We start from the raw sequence: 22,198 nt of genomic DNA, 5'->3' as shown, positions 1-22,198 counted from the left end.
GACTAGAGACAACACCGGGAATGAGATAGAACTTCCTGTCCTCAGTGAGTTCATATTCTAGTGGGGAAAGAAACACAGGCATCTCCATCAGTGTGTGTGTGTGGGGGGGGGTATGCATGTGTTGTGTGATGTGTGTGTTGTGTGGTATGTGTGTGCTGCGTGGTATGTGTGTGCTGTGTGGTATGTGCATTGTGTGGTATATGTGTGTTGTATAGTACGTGTGTGTGGAGGGGATGGGGTGGCAAGGGAGTGTGGGCCGGTGCTCAGTGCCCTAAAGAACAGGAATGAAGCAGGGAGTAAGGATTAAAAGGGCGGAGGAATGGGAATTTTGAAAGCGGAGGCCAGGGAAGACCTCATTCAAAAGCACCCTTTCAGGGGCGTCTGAGGTGAGAGAGTAAGCCTGTGGTGATCTGCAGGAAGCCATTCCCGGCTCAGCACAGAGCAGCGGGGCAGGGCCTCGGGTGGGAGCCTGCTGGGCTGGGAGCCATACCTTCTGCCCGGAGGCCGCCCCTCAGGCCCTCTTCCACAGAAATTCTGTGGCTCATTAGACAGCGGCTGAGAGTTGGGTCCCGCATGAGGATTTCCCGAAGCTGACCCCGAGGCATCAGAGGGCCTCATGTCGGGCTCCCGTTCTGTGAAGGGAACGTAAAGAAATACCACTTCCATGGAGTATTACTTGGTTTTACAGCTCTCTCCCTTCTTCCACAGAAGGATTTTGAGTGTCTGAAAACTCCAGGTAATTTCCATGCAGGGGCTGGAGCACATTTGGAGGAGAGGGAAATATGAAAGATCCAAAATTGGGATTTAAGTGTGTGGGCGTTTCGAACGTTCTCACTGAGGTACAAGCGGCTTCGCTTGGGCACCTGGGCCTGTGGTGGTCGTAACCCGGTGTAGACGCAGGACATTTGGCGTCCATACTGACAGCCGGAAGCAGAGCTGAGCTCCGTATCATGAGTCTCTTGCAAGCTTCTAGCCCAGATGTAATGGCACCCCGAGAGAACAGCTTTGGAGTAGACCCTGAATGTTAGCCAGTGGGTGGGATGCTCTGTGTTCTCCGCTCTTTTGTCACTGAACTTTACAGATAAGAAGCTGAGGCCTTCCCCTCGAGAGTAACAATCCCGTCTTTGTTGGAGACCAGTTTATTTCCTCATAGTTGTCTTCCTTACAGAGATTAGAAAGGGATTTAAAATGTGTGACCTTTTTTTCCAAAAAAAATTTTCTTTTTATCCTCCATTTAGGACACAGTGCTTTGCACCTTGCAGCCAAGAACAGCCACCATGAATGCATCCGGAAGCTCCTTCAGGTAACAGGGAATACCCTCATAGGATAAATGTTTAAAATGATGCCAGTTTTTAAATTTACGAGTACCCTCATCTGTGAAAGAACAAATGCATGCACGCTCCTTTAAATACCATCCCAGAATCTGCGTGTGTAGCAGGCCTCATTCTAACCAAGGAGTGCGTTATTCCCATAGCACTTGCACTGGGAAGAAGTTGGAGTGTCTTCTGGGGATCCAGCCTTTTTCTCTCCTTTATTCAGCTCCCCATTTTCTTTTCTGAAAGCCTTGTATCCTTCACACAGTCCATTTTTAAAAACTTCTTCCTTGCTCTTGGAGATCCTTGCAGTACGGGATTTCCAGTCTCCTGGTAGCCTCTCCTTCTGTCATTGGTAGAACACAACTCTCCTTGAGAAATAGAACCATTATTTCCTTCTGCGTATCTCTTAATGAGCTTTCGGCTCTTAGTTTTTGTTTAAGTTCTTGGTTTTACTCTTCCTTATGATTTGAAGCCAACTCCCTGGTTTGCCAAGCTTGCCCATTTATGATGATCGTGGAGGGGGACGATGTCTGTAAATCTTTAAAGATGAATATTTAATGAACTCCCGATCTCGGTCCATACCATAACATCCAGTGGTTGCCAGTCAGAATGCAGGCTGGTGGTTTTCAGGAAAGGCACAGAGCAATAAAATCTGCGTTTGAGGACTGTTCTGCTGCACTGTTATCTCAGCTTTCGTGGGCGCCGTGTGGGACCTGGCATCTTGCTTTAATTTGGCTTTGCAATTCTAATGCCGAAATGTGGTCACATTCTTCAACTTGTTGCGCTCTGTTGATCACACAGCTTCTTGTCTTGCATTAATCATGATGCAAGCTACCACCAATGCCGTGCATCACCTTAACAGGTCTTTGAAGTGAAATTCAAAAAATAGATCAACATCTGGGATTGTGATTATTATTTTTGTTTTTATTATGAGGCATCTCTCTGGAAACGGTTAACATAGGACTTCTCTGAGACCCGGCACTCTGGATAAATGACAGATCACTGACTTGTCCCAGCATCCTGCCTCCATACCCTTGGCCTTCCCTTAATTTCTTCTTTAACTTATTTGTATTTTAAATCTACATTCCCAGTCTGGCTTGGCTATCCAGACTTCGCATCTGGCTCTGATTTTCAGGAAGAATGAACTTGACAAGCTGGAAGTCCTCATTGGCAGGGAACAGATATTCTAGCCTCTAATGTAATTTTATATCTGGTTATGCAAATGGATTGGTTTTTCTCTGGAATCTTTGAAGCCTTTAAACACTTCCTTGTGCTAGTCTAAAATTAGGCCAAGGCATGGTAAGTCGTAACTTGATCTCCATTCTTCTTACCACTGAAGGGCAGACAGACATTTCACTCTGACATTGCCTGTTCTTGCCCCTAACTTGCAGACTAGCTGGTCTTCTTTCTGAATAGTTGCTAAAACCTGAGGCTTTGATGTCCTACTAATGGGCTGCTTTCCTTGCATCCTGGACCTCTCTAGCCAATTCTTCACATGTACCCTGGCATCCCCTGCCATCTGTGAGGGGACTCTTGCTACCTCCTGCCCTGCCTTACCCTCTGCACTTAATCCCCTCTAGGCTTTCTAGGCGTCTCTTCTCCAGTGGCTGCCATTTTAAAGTTCTGAGCACAGAGATTCTTGTGAGATTCTTCAAATTCAAATGAACTCTCTCCCTCCCCCAAGAGCTCCCTAGTGCCCCCCCTTTTACAAGTGCCCCCACAGGCACGATGCACTGTGTCTAGTATCGAGTATATGCTCATGAACAGAGAACAGTGCAACCCCTCTCCCGGTGGAACTGGCCATCTTGTAAACAAATCCCCAGGGCACATCCCACAAATTGCACATCTTGAAGAAAACTAACAGAGAACTGAGGGAGGGGAATGTTGGGTGGATATTCAGGGAAGGCCTCCTGGAGGAGGTGATATTTAAGCTGAAAATGATGGAAAGAGTCAAGGGCAAAGCATCTCAGGCAGACAAAAGAGCAAGTACAGAGGCCTCTGGTAGGAGGGGCTCTAGTCAGGAAGCAAAGAAAGCCTGGGGCAAAACACGTGAGGAGAAAGCAGGACAGGGAGCGGGCTGTGTGGCTTGATAGACGGTAACTCATCTGAGCGCGGCGTGGAACTGTGGCTTTTAAGGAAGGCCTGATGATACTCACAGTTTTAAAGGATCACTCTAGTCCTACAGAGAATAGGGCCAAAGGCAGAGCTGCGGAGAGCACTGGGAGGCCGCCACCGCTTGTCTGGATGAGAGGGTGCTGGCTTGTCTGTGGTGGGCGGGGAGGGGGAACAGCATTGACAAGACATGGCGGTGGAGGGGAGGGAGACGATCCCGTGGTCTCTGGCCCGTTGACTGGTTCCGTGACGGTGTTGTTGACAAAGGGAAGTGTCAGGGAGAGGAAACTGAAGTTTAGGTTGGGCTTAGGAAGTTTAGTTTGAGGTGCCTACACGAGCAGGAATGTGAAGTAGCCAGTGGGACGTCCAGCCGGGTGCTGGGAGCTGATGTCTGTTGTGTGCGGATAAGATCACAGGCTCTAGTCCAGTGCCATTTGGGAAAGGGGTTTGAGTCCTGGCTCTGCCACTTCCTGTGACTTGAGCAAATTATCAACTACTTTGTATCTCCGTTTCCTCAGGTGAAGATGCGAGTGTTAATAGTATCTACCTAGGGTGGTGAGGAGCCCAAAGACGGTTCGATGAAGAGTGCCCAGCCCGCGATAGCTAATACATGCTGTTGTGGTGGTTATTGTTACAATTTTCATTTGAGAGTCATCAGCCTCTAGATGGATGTGGAGGAGATCATGAAGGAGGAGAGCAGCGAGGAACCCTAAGGTTCTGTTTGGCTAACAGAGGGGGAGTGGCCAGAACGGGGGGCTAGGGGTTGGGGGTCAGGCTAGTGTGGGCTCCAGGAGCTGAGAGTTAGGAACCCTTGGAGAAGGGCATGGATCGCAGTAAGAGGAAGACACACATGTCTGTTGTCATGGGAAACATGAAGGTTGGTGGTGACCAACTAGGGCCATCTCTGTGGAGTCTGGAGAAGAGCACGCAGCTGTCCTGGGTTTGGAGGTGAATGGGAAGTGAGAGAGCATGGGTTGCACATGGGCCGTTCTTGACAGAAAGTTGGTTTTGTGAAGGGGGTTAGAGAATTAGGGCAGGAAATGGGGGGAAAGATGAGAACTCCTAGAGCATATGTGTTAGCTGGTGGGGATGGTCTGCTGGTCATGGGGTGCCAGTGTGAGAGAGAGGACAGGCCGGCCAGAGCAACAAAGGGGTGACCTTTTGCCTGGGTCACCATTATGTGGAAATGAGTCCCGTCCCCACCGCCCCAGTAGGAGACTGTAGGCTAGAGCACAGCAATCGGGGCTTACTCCTATTTGTACTTTCCCTAATAAGACATATCATAACCTTGCTGGAAAAGGATAAACTAAACAGAACTGAATTTTATTATGTGTATTTATTTATTTTTGTCTTCTAGTCTAAATGCCCAGCCGAGAGCGTTGACAGTTCTGGGAAAACAGCTTTACATTATGCAGGTGACTTTCAGTCTCATTTATCTTCTGCCACCAAAAACAAACAAACAAACAAACAAACAAACTAAATTTTCCTTTTCCTCATTCAACCCGTGGTCTTTTACCATTTTATTTCTGATGCTGTTGTCTGTCTGCATTCCTAGAATTTCCATTACCCTCAATTTGCAGAACGTGTAGCGTTTTATCAAGGAACACATCTAGAATTCACCAGTTGCCTGCCAAACTGTCAGTAAAAATTGTCATGGTTATTACATTTTAATTAACGCAAGCTTCTTATTTAAACTAAGAGGTGTTCTTAAGCATTTGCAGATTTCATGTAATGTGTGATACAGATTTTTTTGATTTGGGGCACAAAAGAAACCCCACTTTTATTTATCAGTGTTCTGTCTTACTGTCTGTCATTATCTGTCAGCACACCACCGAGTACTAAAACGCTGACACAGAGCTCAGGAATGATGACATTTACAAATTTCCATCAGTGCTAGTGATGGACAAGCTAAGTCCTACAAAACGCTAAACTGAATATTTGCACGAGGGCAACTGGAAATATGGAAATTTAACAATAACTGAGAACACCTTACTTAACCTTCCTGATGCCATTTCTCTTCAGCGCAACTAGGGTAACATAGGCAAGCTGGGTGGGACACGAATGTTCCATCCTGAAAGTGTCTGATGCTTCTCCTTGTGCCGGCGGCGTTGTGATGGGCTGTGGTTGTTTGCTTCTTTCCCCAGCGGCACAAGGCTGCCTTCAAGCCGTGCAGGCTCTTTGTGAGCACAAAAGCCCCATAAACCTCAAGGATTTGGTGAGTATTGGGCGGCTTCTGGAGGTGGAGATGGACATGGGTTTCTAGAGTGCTCTGGGCTACTCCTGAAAGTCACGAGGATGTTTAGAGACCTAATTGTTTGGCAAGGCTAGTACTTTCCAACCTGGGTTCTCTTCTGCCAAATGGATTCGATTATTTTCCCCATTGGTCTCTAAATCATTAGTAAGACATTTTTGCAACATGCATTTCCAGATGTATATATTTATTTCTGAGCTTGTCTGCCATCAACCTAAATAGTAATAAGGCTTAATTTCTTGGTTTGTAGAAATAAGAAGTAAGTCTAAACAGAAGTTCTGTTAGTTGTGTTCTTTCCCATGGATCATCTTCGGTACTCTCTTGGTTAGGGTTTCCCAACTTCAAAGATTGCTTCTAGCCTATTTTAACCCTGTTGGGCTATTTTGAGAATAAGTTTACAAGTCACTCCTGGTTAGAAAGTTCAATTTCCTGCCATAGAATGGGAATTGACATGCATGCATTATACCTAGTGGGAATATTGCTAGGGGAGTATATAAAATCTGTAGGTAAATTCCCACTCCCTGAATCTCAGTACTTCATAACCAGAAAGTATTTTAAGTTCACAAAGATAACTTTTTAGAAATGTATCTGAAATTCAATTTTATTTTTATTTATTTATTTATTTTTTTAAAAGATTTTTATTTATTTGCTAGAGAGAGAGAGAGAGATACAGAGCGCAAGCACAGGCAGACAGAGTGGCAGGCTAGAGGCAGAGGGAGAAGCAGGCTCCCCGCTGAGCAAGGAGCCCGATGTGGGACTTGATCCCAGGACGCTGGGATCATGACCTGAGCCAAAGGCAGCCGCTTAACCAACTGAGCCACCCAGGCGTCCCTGAAATTCAATTTTAAATAGAGACTCAATCTTTAAGCAGCAATTATATTTTTAAAAATCCTCCTGTTAAAACCACTGGCTATATTTTATTTGTTTCTTTTTTATTTTTGCCTTTTTTATTTTTTAATTTTTTAAAAATTTTAATTCCAGGGTAGTTAACATTCAGTGTTACGTTAGTTCCAAGTGTGTAATATAGTGATTCAACATCATTTTCTTGTTTTAAAGGAATGCCAGTTGTCATCTTTAATCACTCTTTCCATTGATCTTTTATCTAGTCAGGTGTCAGGAATAGACAGGCTCTTAATTTATGTTCTGTTTGTTACCTGTAAGGTCATGAAAGCATGTACCTCTGACAAGTAGTCGGAGGAATGGTAGGAAGCGTGTAGTTGGCTCAGAAGGAGCTGCCAGTGCCCTGTGGAAACAGAGTCATCCCTCAGTAAACACGATATACTTGCCTTGAGCCTTTACATACTCGGTGTTCCCTCTCTTACATCATCGCCAGACTGAGTGATGGTCACCGAGGCAACAAGCCACCCAAGAGGCTGAGGTTCCTGAGGAAAAGCTGACAGTTGGTGCCGCTCCCTAAGAAGAGCTGTGCAGAGATGTAATGGCACACAGTGGGGACACAAACTGTCACAGTGGCAGGATGGCTCAGGAATAAATGTACAAAGAACAAGGGCCTTTGCCTTCTGGCCTTTGGTGTCTGAGCTACAAAACGTCTCCGTTTGTCTCCTAGGACGGGAATATACCACTGCTGCTTGCAGTACAAAATGGCCACAGTGAGGTCTGTCGCTTTCTCCTGGACCATGGAGCAGATATAAATTCCAGGGACAAAAATGGAAGGTACCACAGAAATAGAAATCATGGGATTTCGGCGATATCCACATTCTGGGAGTCTCAAAATAACATAGCTTTCTTTTGGATCATTTGTTAGAAAGTGGTTTTAATTTTTTCATTTTTTGCCTCTTTTTTTTTTTTAAAGTAAACTCTGTACCCATTATGGGGCTTAAACTCATGATCCTGAGATCGAAAGCCACGTGCCCTACTGACTGAGCCAGCCAGGCACCCCTCCTGCCTCTTTTGATTATCTGGAATCTGTTTGGACTTAAAAAAAATTTTAATATGTTGTTTCCACTAGGAACATCATTGAGTCTATAATGAGATTATTGAATACTAAAGTGACTAGGCCATTTCCAATGGCTTTTCGTGCAAAATTAAATAAGAGTAAACATATCGGCTGCTTTTAAAAATAGTCATAATGACTTATAGGTACTTTAAAAATGCCTGATGTGAGAGGAGAACATGATTTGTGCCAGTCATATTAAATTCCGTCATATTTAGATTATGTTTAGAAGATTACATCTATGTTATTTGACCTAATATGGTTTAATGTTTTGATTTAATCTGAAGTTTTAAAAAAAAAATACCTGATTTCATCTCGCTAGCACTACATTTCAAATTCCCTAGAAGATTAAGTGTATATGTGTTTAACTGCACTTAATCTCTTTCCCTTGTTTTTAAGATAGATGACTTCCCAAGAAAGTGTTTTCCCATTGTGTTAGTACTAATTTGGTGTCTCCTTTTCTCTTTAGAACTGCTCTCATGCTGGCCTGTGAGATCAGCAGCTCTAATATCGTGGAAGCCTTAATTAAAAAGGGTGCAGACCTAAACCTTGTAGATTCTCTTGGACACAATGCCTTACATTATTCCAAACTCTCAGAAAATGCAGGAATTCAAAGCCTTCTATTATCAAAAATCTCTCAGGATTCTGGTATGTGAAAGAAAATAGCCAGTGTTGTTTTAAATTTATCCACTCCATTTTCCCCAAAGGGTAAAGGAATGTGTGCAATATGATCTATTCTATTATTCTTTTAAACATATTCTTGAAGAAAAATGAAATGTTAAATATTGTGTTTGTTGTGTTATGGGTGTTGAGTGTGTGTATGTGAGTATCTCCCACTGAAAGTGGATGTGAGTTATGGTTCTTACAGTTTTGTTTTGTTTTTTTCTCACTTTTTCCTCTACAGATTCAAAGACACCAACAAAACCAAAGCAGGTATTTATCTTTGGGAGAGTATTTTTTTGTCATCATAGCTTGTGGGACTCTGAAAATGTCCTGATTAAACCACTCTGTAGTCCACTAGAAAAGTGACAAAAACTATGTTGAAAATACTTAAGGAGTAAAAAAAAAAAATCTTTAGAATAAATGATTCGTCATTAGAAGATGGTAAAGGTTTCCTTAATGGTTTACCCTGTTGCCAAAGCATGTGACTTTAAAACTTGCTACTTATATATTCATCTTTTCCTGAAATGTACTAATATTTTCTGTCAGTGTAAAAATGTTCGGTTAACTCTGTGAACAAATGATGATATTTTAAATATTTGTGTAGCCCATGGATTTTAGACCTCTGTCCATGGCAGTGTTAGATATTTAATGAACATAAGAGGTTTAGCTTGTCCTTGCATTTTAATTGGAACTCTTCTAAAATGCCATTAGAGTTACAGACAGAAATTGAGAAGATTGCCCTGTGATTTTGGAGTTTTCTCCTAAAAACATCATTAATGTTGTTTCCTTTTTTGATGAATTGTATAGTTGGCTATTATATTTATTTACTTATATGTGAAAATTCTTCAGAAATTATCATCAACAGGAAATAGTCGATACTGAATTTATTAGGTACTAACTGGGTTACTTATTTATAACCTTCAGAGATTCAGAGATGACATTTCCCCTTGCTCCCATATCAACATTCTTTAAGAAAAGGAGTGGAAATAATGCAAAGTGGTAGAAATACCACCACTTTGCATCAAGATGGAAGCTAGATGAGGAATGTGTCCTGGGTTCTAAACTACGGCAGACAGCTGCCCATCTTCCACTTTCCCAGTTCTCTATACCAACTTAATCTGGTTTTGTCTTGCGTTTTATATTTTCTGGCTATTAAAGCATGGGCTGCTGGAAGAACACTTGGAGCATGCATATTACTTATTTTTATGTTGGTAGCAGGTGTCAGATCTTGATAAAGTAAGAAATGCATGAACTGTTCAGGTTTTTCTCATTTGTTTGATGAAGCTGTTTGTTCAGACTTTACTAACCGAACTAACCCACCTCCGTTCTTTGGACTGTGATAACTTCCAGCATGATCAAGTCTCTAAAATAAGCTCAGAAAGAAGTGGAACTCCAAAAAAACGCAAAGCTCCACCACCTCCTATCAGTCCTACCCAGGTAAAGACAAAAGCAAACCAACAGTGAACAAACCTTAAGCCAACAACAACCAAAAGCTGTGATTTTTGTCATTTTGTGTTTAGGCCCAAAAGAAATGTTTTAGAATTGACTCTTAAATGCACACTTGAAGTTTTCGATATTGGTTTTAAATCACAGATAGCGGTATAAAGGATTTTGACTATTAGTAGGGAAATAATGTTGATTCTTATTTATTGCAAGGCTGAGGAATTGAACAGTGTCTTTTTTTAAAAGCCTCAAGGAAAGAAAAAATAAAAATCAATAAAAGCCTCAGGGAAGTTTCTCAAAATCTTATGACAGACACTGCTTCCTTAGGTGAAGCTCAGTCTACTTTTAGGACCTCACATTAATAGCTCAAATAACGGCAGGGAGAGTGGGTGGCTGGTGAGGCAGTTAACTAAAGATGAATTTTAGTTGGTTTCTTAAAACACTGCTAAAATATATTTGCCTTTCTAATTACATGCAAAGTTGGCTAATATTAAAAGTGGCTCTCATTTCTGAGCTTATAGTGACTGTTGCCTAGAGGAGGAAGCTCAAATGTCTGTGAAATCTCTCAAGTAGTTGAGAGGAATATCTCCTCTGATAAGTTATAGTAATTATGTGAGCATAGTCTCTGATAATATTTTCAACATGCCACAGAGGTTTGATAGTTTTTGAAAATTGCTTCTTGTGTCTAAAGGAACAGAGTTACTTAGTTATACTCTGCAAACTTTCAGAAAGTCTTTTGAGGGGCTGCATTACGTTGAAAATACCCTTGAATTCATTGAGACTAAGGACAGTTACTGTTAGATTTGTTTGCATTGGTTAAGTAGGTGAATTCCGTGGCCCTGGAGAAGAAAAGACCTTGAAGAAGCATTCTTTATCTGTGATTTTCATTTTGTTTTTTAAGTTGAGTGATGTGTCTTCCCCAAGATCAATAACTTCAACACCACTTTCGGGAAAGGAAGCCGTGTTTTTTGCCGAACCACCCTTCAAGGTAATTCCCTTCTGTGTCCAATTAATTTTGAATCTTAAGATACAGAATAGATAGATTTAAGTGGTACAGCATTGGGCAAAACAGAATAGACTTCCCAGTGATTGGTTCACCACCTTTTCATCATAAAGCACCACACTCAATTGTTTCTCCTGGTCTGGGCTCCACAGAAAGAGAAGAATGAATAAATTACATTAATTAAGTAATAACTAATTTTCTTCCTTTTAAAAAAAGGGACAAAGATAAAAACTGATAGCCCGTCTTCTTACTAAATCTAGTTGATATAATGCCAATCAAAAAAGAAAGACCTGTTGATTATTCTCTGATGTCTTACTGACAAGTAATCGTATATTTTTAATTGTTTTTTTAATTAGTGTGCATTAATTTTAGAAAATCCATTCTACCTGATTCTCCACATTTGCTGTTGGAAAGTATTTTTAGAAGTGGGAGGATATTTCAATTTACTATCCGTTTACCTAACCGTCACTAGGAAATTACGCTTGGAAAGAAAATAAAATTTGTAATTGTTAAAATGAAATTGCAGTGGTATCATTGTATATTGCTTTCCCCCATCTAAGAATCACTAAAGATGAATTTTCTTTGAACTTGGATGCACAACAATTTGAAAAAGATTCTGTCAATCTGACATTTCCCCCACTTTAGAGTTTATAAATTCTTTTTTAGAGTTTATAAACTCTTATTTCTATAAGAAATAAATTCTTAAGATGAATATCTATGCAAGGAAAGGAAAGAGAGTTATGTTCTTACAATTAGTACCCTGCTATCTTCTCATATAATTATGGCTCAAAGGATGCAACGCATTCCAAAGAACAGTATCACAAATTACAATTTTCAGAAGTAGAGTGTAAAAAGACTCATTTCTTTAGCTGCCGCCTCCCCACCCCCCCGCACACACACAAAAGATAAAAAGCGACACCATTTAGAATGGCTAAAGTTTAAAAATAACAGATGTTGGTGATGATGTGGAAGAACCTAGAATTGTCCTACGCTGTTGGTAGGAATGTAAAGTGGCAAAATCGGGAAACTGACAGTTTAAAAGTTGATCACACACCTAACATATGATCTAACCGTCCACTCATCGATGTTTAGCCAAGAGAAATTAAAATGTGTGTCTCAAAAAATTACATACAAAATGTTTGTATTAGCTTTATTCGCATATCCCAAAACTAGAAACAATCCAGATATCTGTTAGCAAGCGAGAGGTTGAGGATAATGAGATACGTCCATACGATTAATTATTGCCTAACCATAAAAAAATGCAGAGCTGTCCCTGCAGCAATGTAGGTGAATCTGAAAGTCATCGTGCTGATTGAAAGAAGCCTGACACAAATTCATACCCATGACATTGCGTTTACAGGAATTCTCGATCATGCTAAAAGGCGAGCGGCGGTTGCCTGGGGATAGGTGGGCAGGGACTGGCTGTGTTGGAGCAGGAGAAAACTTGTAGAGTTGATGGAAACATTCTGTGTCTCGATTACAGTGCTGGCTCCATGGGTGTGTATCTACCAGAACTCCTCACACCGTAAACTTTAAGTGGATGCCGTTTATTGTACCTTAAGGTGGTTAAAAATTAAACATCTATTTTTATAAGGTGAAAAGACAGCTTTTTGCAAAGATAAGTGCTTGCCAAAAATGAGCCGCTTTATTTTTAGCATTTCGGCTTTCACAGAAGTTCCTTTGCTGAAAACTTATCTCTCTTATCAGGTCTATGGCTCATCGGAATGAAACATAGTAATTTCTGGCAACTCCTTGTATTTTGTTTTGAAATGAAAGCCTGGCTTTGAAGTTGCAAGAATTTTTGCACTGTATTTACCAGAACAGATATTCAGGGATTAAAGTTTAGAGGAAATCTTCAGGGGATTGCCAATCCATGACTGTAAAACTTTTTATTCCCTTATAAAATTACGTATATCTTCCCCAGCAGGTCTTACTTACTCCAATTTCTCTTAGAAATATTAATAATCATACACTAAAAGCAGTTAATTTATTAAAAAAGTAAAGCTAAAAAAATACTTGTAATGTATTTTATTCAATGTATTACCCAGACAGGTAAAACTTGTATTTGACTTTATTATGAAAGTAATATTTGCCATCTCAAGTTTTAGGACACAGATATAAAGTTATTATAATATTATTAAAAGATATTTGTATTATACTTATTAAGTGAAATTTCCGAAAAATATTTTGAGAGTATATGCTCTGGAACCTAACATTTTAGAAATCATATCTCAGTAGATAATTGTCACTTTTATTCACTTATATTTTAAAATATTTTCTTTCCTGGGGATTTTCTCACTTTTTCTAGAAGGGTAACTGTTCTGTGTCAACTCAGGGAGGAGTATTTGCTTGCTTCTCTTGTGGAATACTGCAGTCAGGAATATTCTTTTAAGTTATTTTTGCGTTCCAGCAGGCTGAGATCAGTTCTATACGGGGGAACAAAGACAGACTAAGTGACAGCACTACAGGTAAGATGAAGGGGCAGCTGTTTCTGTTCCTTTGACAGGTCCGTAGTCCATGGCTGTTTAAAGAGAGCAAAGGGCAAGCCGGGAGGGAGTGCAGGAAGGTCGGAGAACCCTGGGGGGCCTCCCAGCCCACAGCTGCCAGTACTACACAGACTGACACTTTATCTACTTCTGGAGGCTTTCACCTGGATTTTAAGGAGTCTCTAAGCGTGGATGTGAAAAAATATATATCCGTTTTCATTTGTCCATCTCTCCAACAAGAGAATTCACAGATAATGTCATGTTACCTTACAGTGACTGTGGGTATCTGGAAATATCATTTACTGTCTCTTTACTAGAACTATGGCAGTTATTAGACCTGCTGCCAGATACGGTTATTTGTGTATTACAAAATCAGCTCTGAAATTACAATAGCCTGGGTATTCTCTTTTATACGTTTTATTTTATTTTAAAGATTTGTGTGTTTATTTTAGAGAGAGAGTATGTGCATACGCAAGTGGGGCTTCAGAGGGAGAGAATATTCAAGCAGACTTCCCCCTGAATGCAGAACCCAACCTGGGGCTCAGTCCCATGATCCTGAGATCATGACCTATATGTGCAAACCAAGAGTCCCTCGCTTATCAGACTGAGTCACCCAGGCACCCCCCCACATTTTAAATAAAACACTGTTTTGCAGCACTCCTTGCCACTAGGCAGTAGGTTATCTACTGAAGGGAGAGCCAGCTGAGCCCCTCCATGGCTGCACCGTCTAACTTTCCTACTTTAGTTTTTAAATAGATATATGCAAAGACACAGTGTTAATGAATTCACACACAGTCATACTTTTGTCACCAAGACAGGGTTTAATTCATTGCCTTAAGAGTCCATCCCAGGGGTTTACTCTCCAAGAATATAGTGCAGTATCCCCAGAGACCATTTAAAATGTCATGTAAAGGATTTCAAAATCTCCTTTGGCTGCAGCATTCACTTTCTTAACCCTATCATGCATTTCATGTGTTTGGCACTTTTAGCTTACAGAATTTAGAAATACCCATCCTGGCACTGATCCATGTTAACTGAATACTTGTTACATTCTATTCTTTAAAAACCATCCATTTTATTTTATTTTATTTTATTTTATTTATTTATTTTAATTTATTTTAGGGCACCTGGGTGGCTCAGTTGGTTGGGCAACTGTCTTTGGCTCAGGTTGTAGTCCTGGAGTCCTGGGATCGAGTCCTGCATTAGGCTCCCAGCTCCATGGGGAATCTGCTCCATCTGACCTTCTCCCCTCTCATGCTGTCTCTCACCTCTCTCTCTCTCAAATAAATAAAATCTTAAAAATATTATTTTAGAGAGTATGTGTATGCAAGCAGGGGGAGGGACAGGGGGAGAGAGAATCTCAAGGAGACTTCCTGTTGAGCCCGGAGCCCGATGGCAGGGCTCAATCTTAGGACCCTGAGATCACGACCTGAGCTGAAACCAAGAGTTAGACATTCAACCAACGAGTCACCCACACACTCCTCCTTTGTATTTGAGAAGTACTTTCTGTAGCTTAGAATTACTGTCATGTTCTCAGTCCTCTGGTTTATTCTAAACTCACCATATGTCAAGGAGACTCTTTAATAAAGCTGTGGTTTAGGCACCAGACATTGAAGTAAGCATTTCTAGGAAGAAATGTCTTTTTGCGTCCTTCCAAATTAAGATTAAATTTTTCATCTTTGGATTAAATGGCTGTGAGAAAATAATAAAATAACAGTGAAGAATGGAGGTCAGCGCCGTTCAGATGGTGGTCTGTTAACTGTTGCCAGTCTACAGGAAGTAAGGAGTTTGCACCAGAAAGCCATCCAGCGATACTGCTAAGCACACTGTTTTGTCCAGTAGTCTTTTCTTCTCCCCCATAGGAACACTGCATGAAGGAGGCGGTGTGCTGAATGACATTCTGGAACAAGGTTTTTGTCTCAGTGAGCCACGTTGAGTAGCATAGCTTTGGATGCCATTTCAGCATGATAATCACGAGGATGTAAAAAAAAATTCCTACCAAGAGTAGGATTGTGGGATTCAGAGCAGACCATTTCATGGTGGGGCCCCCAGTCATCGGGTCATCCAATGCCGTGAGGAAGAGGCAAAGTTTGACGTGGGTCCTGAAAGATGCCTACAAGTGACCTTGCCAACAAGAGATGCTGCAGGGGCAGTCATCTGCAGGAAGAATTACCCAGCAGCCTTGTGTTGAGACTCTAGAGGGGGATGATGGGAAGCTTGAATCTGAGGAAGATGTGTTTTTAGAGATCATGGGCCATACGCCTGAAAAAGTACGCTGGTACCAGATGATGGAGACATTAACCCAGAGGAAGGAGTCTGGAGATCAATTCTGGGGAGAGAGAGTGATTAAAGCACTTGAACCACAGGACTAACCCTATCAAAGCATGTTTCAGGAAGATTAGCCTGGGCAAGGCTCTATTTTTACTATCGGGTGGGGGGGACACACGAGAGCATGTGCGTGCTTTGTTTCTGGGCTGTTTGCAGGGTTTTTGAGCCAGTGATAAAGTTTGAACTAGAGGAACAGTGGTAGGGATAAAAAGTGAACCAGGACATTTCTGAAAGGATTCACAGAAATGGGACTTACTAGGCATGGGAGGAACAAAAAACAACCCAGATATGACACTTAATCAGGTGAATGGAAAATGTGTGAGCAAATCCCATCAGTTTTCAGATGAGCTTATGATGTCTCCAGGCATCATCCTGTGCTGGGAAGACCCCAGGAAGGAAAGCCCAGGACCTGAGAATTGCTGTTCATTTACCTGCAAGCTAGGGGCTTTCATTCATCGTTAGGACCAGGAAGAAGCCCTGGATTAGGTAGAAAGCCACTTGGTTAAAGGTCAGAGAAAGACTGGTTTGATTTTTTAAAATATTATTGTAAATTGCTTTCACTTTTCCAAGGTGCTGATAGCTTATTGGATGTAAGTTCTGAAGCTGACCAACAAGATCTTCTTGCCCTGTTGCAAGCAAAAGTCGCTTCTCTTACCTTGCACAATAAGGAATTACAGGATAAATTACAGGTGGGTACAGAGATTGCTACCATGGACTCTTTGTAGGGTCAGACTATGGGTTTTTTTCAGGTTAGTCAGATGATACTTTGTTTTAAACATCTCCAAAAGTTTCTTCTTTTTTTAAATATAGTTAGCCTCAAGTATTTTATAGTTTCAAATTATGTCTTTGTTGAAAGAAGAGGTATTCATTAACTCCCTTTCTGTAAATTGCTAAATTGGTCAATTACATATGATTATATACTTAGTCTGTTTTATAGATGACATACATGTATATGTGTGCTAGTGCACGTGTAATTACCCATTCATGTAGTAGAGCTGATCATTTAGCAGATTTAAGATCTTCAGTAAGAACAAGCTGTACTTGTGCCCATCTCCCCTTTTGGTAACTGCAATAATATGAGAAGCAAAGGAAAAATTATGAGTCAGAGGCTTTAGAACCAACACAAATCTTGTGTTTCGAAAGTGGCACACATCAGCGGTCCTAATTAGAGGACAGAATAAGCTTCGTGTCATTAATCTGCCTCTCATGTCCTGGACTGTATTTTGTCACGGGGCACAAGTACAAAAGGGACCCTGCGATTCTCCCATACGGAAGCTCTGGATTTGTTCTCTCCTTCCCATTGCTTGCTCACCTGACTTCATCTTTGGTGCCATTCCCTTCTTGCCTTTTTTCCCAGGCCAAATCACCCAAGGAGGCAGAAGCAGACGTGAGCTTTGACTCCTACCATTCCACTCAGACGGACCTGGCCCCACCCCTGGGCAAACCCAGTGACACCTCTCTCTCAGACTCCAAATCATCTCCCCCTGTCTTACCACAGTCTGCGAGTAGATCCACTCTCGACGGCGATGGCCGAATTCAGCAACTACAAGAGATCCTGCAGGACCTGCAGAAGAGGCTGGAGAGCTCTGAAGCAGAGAAGCAGCAGCTCCAGGCCGAGCTCCGGTCCAGAAGGGCCGAATCGGTGTGCGTCAACAGTGCGGAGATTTCCGAGAACGGCTCTGACCTCAGCCAGAAACTGAAAGAAACCCAGAGCAAGTACGAGGAGGCCATGAAGGAAGTCCTCAACGTGCAGAAGCAGATGAAACTGGGCCTCGTCTCGCCCGAAAGCGTGGACAGTTACTCACGTCTCCGGGAACTGAGGATCACCGAGGAGGAAGTAGACGTGCTAAAGCAGGACCTCCAGAATGCGGTGGAAGAAAGTGAAAGAAATAAAGAGAAGGTGAGAGAGTTGGAAGAAAAACTTGTAGAGAGGGAGAAAGATATGGTTATTAAGCCTCCTATAGAAGAGTACGAGGAAATGAAAAGCTCATACTGCTCTGTTATTGAGAACATGAATAAGGAGAAAGCATTTTTGTTTGAGAAGTACCAAGAGGCCCAAGAAGAAATCATGAAATTAAAAGATGCCCTGAAGAGTCAGGTCACCCAAGACGCTGGCGACGAAGCCGGGGACATGAAAGAGGCCATGAACAGGATGATAGATGAACTCAACAAACAGGTGAGCGAGCTGTCCCAGCTGTACAAAGAAGCCCAGGCCGAGCTGGAGGATTACAGGAAGAGGAAGTCTCTAGAAGACGTGACGGCCGACTATATCCATAAAGCGGAGCATGAGAAACTGCTGCACGTGACGAACGTATCCAGAGCTAAGGCGGAAGAGGCGCTGTCCGAAATGAAGTCTCAGTACTCAAAGGTGTTGCATGAGTTGACCCAGCTCAAACAGCTCGTGGACGCCCAGAAAGAGAACTCTGTGTCCATCACGGAACATTTGCAAGTGATAACCACACTGCGGGCAACGGCCAAAGAGATGGAGGAAAAAATCAGCAGTCTTAAAGAGCACCTTGCCAGCAAGGAAGGAGAGGTGGCAAGGCTGGAGAAGCAGCTCCTGGAAGAGAAGGCCGCCATGACCGACGCCATGGTGCCCAGGTCCGCCTATGCAAAGCTGCAGTCGTCGTTAGAAGGCGAGGTGAGTGTGTTGGCCTCAAAATTGAAGGATTCGGTAAAAGAGAAAGAGAAGGCCCATTTGGAGCTCACCCAGACGAGAAGCGAGGTGTCACAAACAAAAAGGGAAAAGGAGAATATTCAGGCGCTCTTAAAGGCCAAACAGCAGGAAGCAGATGAACTCCGGCAACAGCTCCAGGACGCTCAGGAAGAGCTGGCAGAAAGGAAGAGACAGTCGGAGAGCTCTTCCAGACTGGAGGAGGATAAAGACAAGAAGGTTGGTGGGATTCCATTGCTGTTGCGTTTCTAGTTAGCAGGCCTTTACTGTGGTTAATGTTTTTAGCGTTGGTTAGCACAGACCTGTTGTGAAGGCACAAAAGCTCTCCACGTGACTCCATCTGTCCCCATGACCACATTAAGAGTAGTAGGTTGGACATTTCTATTTAAAAAAGTGAGTCGTCTGTCAGTCTCCTTAAAGCATTTCACCTATGTGGCACCTGTTTTCCCTTTTAAAATGATTTTACAGAAACTTTGCCTAGTGGCAGGGCTCATGGAATCCAGACAGATTCTTCCATCATAAGGAAACCCACATACTCCCAGACTTCATCCTGCCTCCCTAAGCCCCGGGAGCTTTCCTGAGTCAGTGGAAGAGCTGTCCTCCTTGGCTCTCCCTGGCAAAGGTGGACAGGACGGGGTGTGTGGGGAGCAGGTGATTAGACACCGGCTGGGTGTGGCTTGGAGGAAGGAGGAAAACAAAGGGGGACTCGGAAAAGAGGGCGGAGCCTGAATGCCCTCTGCATCCCTGGGTCAGGTGTTCTGGGGGGCACTGGTCAGAGCACTGGGGGTCATTTATTCCTTTAATATAATGAAGATTTCAAAAAGAGCTTCCAAGGCCAAGGGGTCAGGGAGTCAGAAGGCAGAGGCCGGGTTGCAGGAAGGACTTGTGACTACTTTGAAGTAAGATGCCCAGAGAAATCAGGGTTCCCGGAACTGCTTCCTGACTGCCTGTGTCAGTGCTACTGAGCAAGACATAGCTGTCTCCAAATAAAGAATGCCCAACATTCCTGGTTCTGATTTCTTTTTTCAACAATACCCCCTTTCAGAATAAAAAAGGAAATGAGTGCCTTAGTGTTTGTTACCCTCATGCCTCAAAGCACACATTTAATCTGGGCCCTTATTTGAATAGAACGGCCTTAGAGGGCCATGTGGGGTTGCTGATTTTGTTACCGATTTCACTTTATGGACTTTCCTTAAAAAATAAAAAAGAAACTCTTCCAAAGTCTTGTTGGCCCAGAGGCCAACAAGAGGCCATTGTTGAAGGCTTAGAACTCTCTGGAATTTTGCTTCGGCAGGCCCTTTCTTGCCTATTGATAGTTTTCCTTTCTCGCCAGATCAGTGAGATGTCGAAGGAAGTCACCAAGTTGAAGGAAGCCCTGAACAGCCTCTCGCAGCTCTCCTATTCCGCGAGCTCGTCCAAGAGGCAGAGTCAGCAGCTCGAGGCGCTGCAGCAGCAGGTCAAACAGCTCCAGAACCAGCTGGCTGTGAGTGGGCTTCTCTCCGCTGCCTGCGGTGGGGGTGGGAGGGCAGGGGATGGCTGGCCAGGCCAGGCAGATTATGTCACCTGCTCATCTGGGCTGGGGGACAAGAGTCCCAGGCATCACCTGCAACAAGGTGAGTCACCTGTATCTCTAAGAGAGGAATCGGCAGGACCATGGCGCAGGCCTCATGGTTACACATCCACGGATTGTGCCCCCCACTCCGGCTTTCTACCATAGTGTCCGGCAGCGGCAAGAACTTACCAGGGGACGGGACCTCTGATGGGTGTGTGTCTGTGCACCTGAAGCTGCTGCTTGGCCCCTCTCCTTGTTTGACCTGGGAAAGTCCTCTCATATCTGTATTTATTTCCCATGGCTATTGGAACAGACCAGCGCAAACTTGGTTTAAAACAAGAATCTGTGCTCTTAAGATTCTGGAGACCCGGGGTGCCTGAGTGGTTCAGTCAGTTAAGCGTCACTTTTGGTTTCCGGTTCAGGGGGTGATCGCAGGAGCCTGGGCTGGAGCTGCGTGGAGCTCCGTGCTCAGCAGAGTGCTCTTATCCCTCTCCCCTCCGCCTCTGCTCTTCCCTCCCCCGCATCGCGCTTGCTCACGCTCCTTCTCTCTCTCTCTCTCTCTCTCAAATGAATAAAAATCTTTAAAAAAAAATTCTGGAGATAAGTGTGAAATCTATTTCACTAAAGGCAAGGTACCAGCAAGGCTGCTTCCTTCTAGAAGCTCTAGGGGAGAATCCATTTCCTTGCCTTCGCTAGCTTTTAGAGGATACCCAAATTCCTTGGCTCATGGGTCCTACCTCCAGTTCAAAGCATATCTCTCCACCTCTGGCTCTGCCCTCCCATCTCCTCCACTTTTGCTTCTCTCTTATAAGGACTCTTGTGATTACACTTAAGGGATACCTGGATAGTCAGTATAAACTTTTCCTCCATCTCAAGATCCTTAACTTAATCACAACAGCAAGGTTCCTGTCACCACAGAAGTAATATTCCACAGGTTCCGGGCATTGGCGCGTGGATATCTTTGGAGGGCCAACATTTCACCTCCCCTTGCATTTAAGGTTTTAGTTGACATGGGATGTTACCTTTTCCACGTGAAGCCAAGGGTTCATCTGTCGTGGACTATCACTAGTTTTGTTGACAGGCGGGACCTGGGATGTAGGATTTCTTCAGTACAGACTTGATACTGGTGAATTCAGGTTCCTGCAATCCTTAACACTGGCTGGCCAGAGTACAAAACCAGCTTTTTTGTGTTATCAGCTCTAGCAGTGAAGGAGCGATCAGGGGAGGGGAAGAGGCTCCCTGTTGGGTTCCGCAGGTCATTTTTCTGATGAAGTGGTTTTCAGACTTGTAGACAAAATGCTGATGGTTCATACAATCATTTTTACAATTTTCAACACCTTTAATGTATGGCGCCAATGATCTAAAACTGAATATGACACAGTTCCCGCCTTCACCGAGTTTATACTCAGTGAACTTTCCATATTCTCACTGTGGTCAGCCTCCACTGGTAGAGAGAAGACCAGCATGCTCCGGGCATACAGAGGAAATGTCTCGAAAAGCTTCCTGTAGGATGTGATGCTTGTGCTGAGTCTCGAAGGGATAGGTACGAGGCAGCAAGGAATGGGATGTGGCATTTAGATGGCCCTTGGCAGCCTCGGCAGGGACAGTCCCAGTGGAGTGACGGATGGAATCTGAACCTCAGTGGGCTGCCTAGAAAAGTGACCAAGGGGCCAAGTATCTGATGGGGCTGAAGAACCATAGCAGGAGGCAGGGGAAGCCTAAAGTAGATTTGCTAGAAAGAAAGGATCTGGTGACCAGAGGGTGAGGTGCTCTCTTTCAAGATTTCAGAGGCAATGACAGAGACAGGGCTGTGACCTTGAGAGTGCATGGCTGCAAGGAGGAGGAGCAAGTCATTGAGGTGGACGTTGAGGAAACTGAGAGACCGAGGTGTTTGGGGCTCAGGCATGTGGCTATCGCAGTCACGCAAAGGATGACAGAAACAAGGATGGAAAGGAGGATGGTGATCAGAAGACGAAGTTTTAAATGATTGAGTGGAGTCTCTAAAAGCTGAGAGGAAATGACACAGAGGAAGGTCCTAAGCCCACCTTCTAATGGCGTGACCATCAAAGGACTGAGGTTTCCAAGGTTCTCCTCGAATAGGAAGGACACCTCAGATTCCGACACTCGTGGGAAGGAGGTGAGAAGGGTACTGATGGGCTTTTGTAGACTTTGGAAGTAATTTGTAGATGATAGTCTCAGTTTTCGTCATGGAAAACCATCTCCTCAGAAAAGTTCAGAGGCGAGTGAAGATTCTTGAAACGGTTACTGAGAGGAATTGGAACAATAGCTCAACCAGGAGAAACAAGCATGAACAGCTGTACTGAGGAACCGGCTGAGATTGGTGCCACCACCCTGTTGGTTTCCGGGGTACACCTGTACACCGACAGCTGAGTAACTGAGCTCCCTGGGGGACTCT

The 22,198-nt window shown here is 43.4% G+C and overlaps 1 protein-coding gene across 7 annotated transcripts in view; it reads left to right on the top strand.

Annotated features, from left to right (window-relative positions):
* RAI14 (retinoic acid induced 14) overlaps nt 1-22,198 on the top strand; it is a 141,161-nt gene that overhangs the window by 115,835 nt on the left and 3,128 nt on the right. For 4 of the 7 annotated variants that reach the window (XM_032337642.1, XM_032337641.1, XM_032337640.1 and 1 more), the window contains 12 exons: nt 1,239-1,303; nt 4,786-4,843; nt 5,573-5,643; nt 7,247-7,353; nt 8,103-8,281; nt 8,538-8,566; nt 9,647-9,733; nt 10,641-10,727; nt 13,153-13,210; nt 16,127-16,245; nt 16,914-18,449; nt 19,564-19,713. In XM_032337642.1, the coding sequence (XP_032193533.1) occupies nt 1,239-1,303; nt 4,786-4,843; nt 5,573-5,643; nt 7,247-7,353; nt 8,103-8,281; nt 8,538-8,566; nt 9,647-9,733; nt 10,641-10,727; nt 13,153-13,210; nt 16,127-16,245; nt 16,914-18,449; nt 19,564-19,713 (2,546 nt within the window). The remainder of the gene's footprint in view (nt 1-1,238; nt 1,304-4,785; nt 4,844-5,572; nt 5,644-7,246; nt 7,354-8,102; nt 8,282-8,537; nt 8,567-9,646; nt 9,734-10,640; nt 10,728-13,152; nt 13,211-16,126; nt 16,246-16,913; nt 18,450-19,563; nt 19,714-22,198) is intronic. The other 3 variants (XM_032337639.1, XM_032337643.1, XM_032337644.1) reach the window with 3 other exon arrangements.

This window comes from Mustela erminea, chromosome 3 (genome assembly GCF_009829155.1).
Source record: "Mustela erminea isolate mMusErm1 chromosome 3, mMusErm1.Pri, whole genome shotgun sequence".
Classification (NCBI taxonomy): Eukaryota; Metazoa; Chordata; class Mammalia; order Carnivora; family Mustelidae; genus Mustela; species Mustela erminea.
The sequence above is the reverse complement of the archived record's forward strand: the minus strand, read 5'-3'. Positions and strand labels throughout refer to the sequence as shown.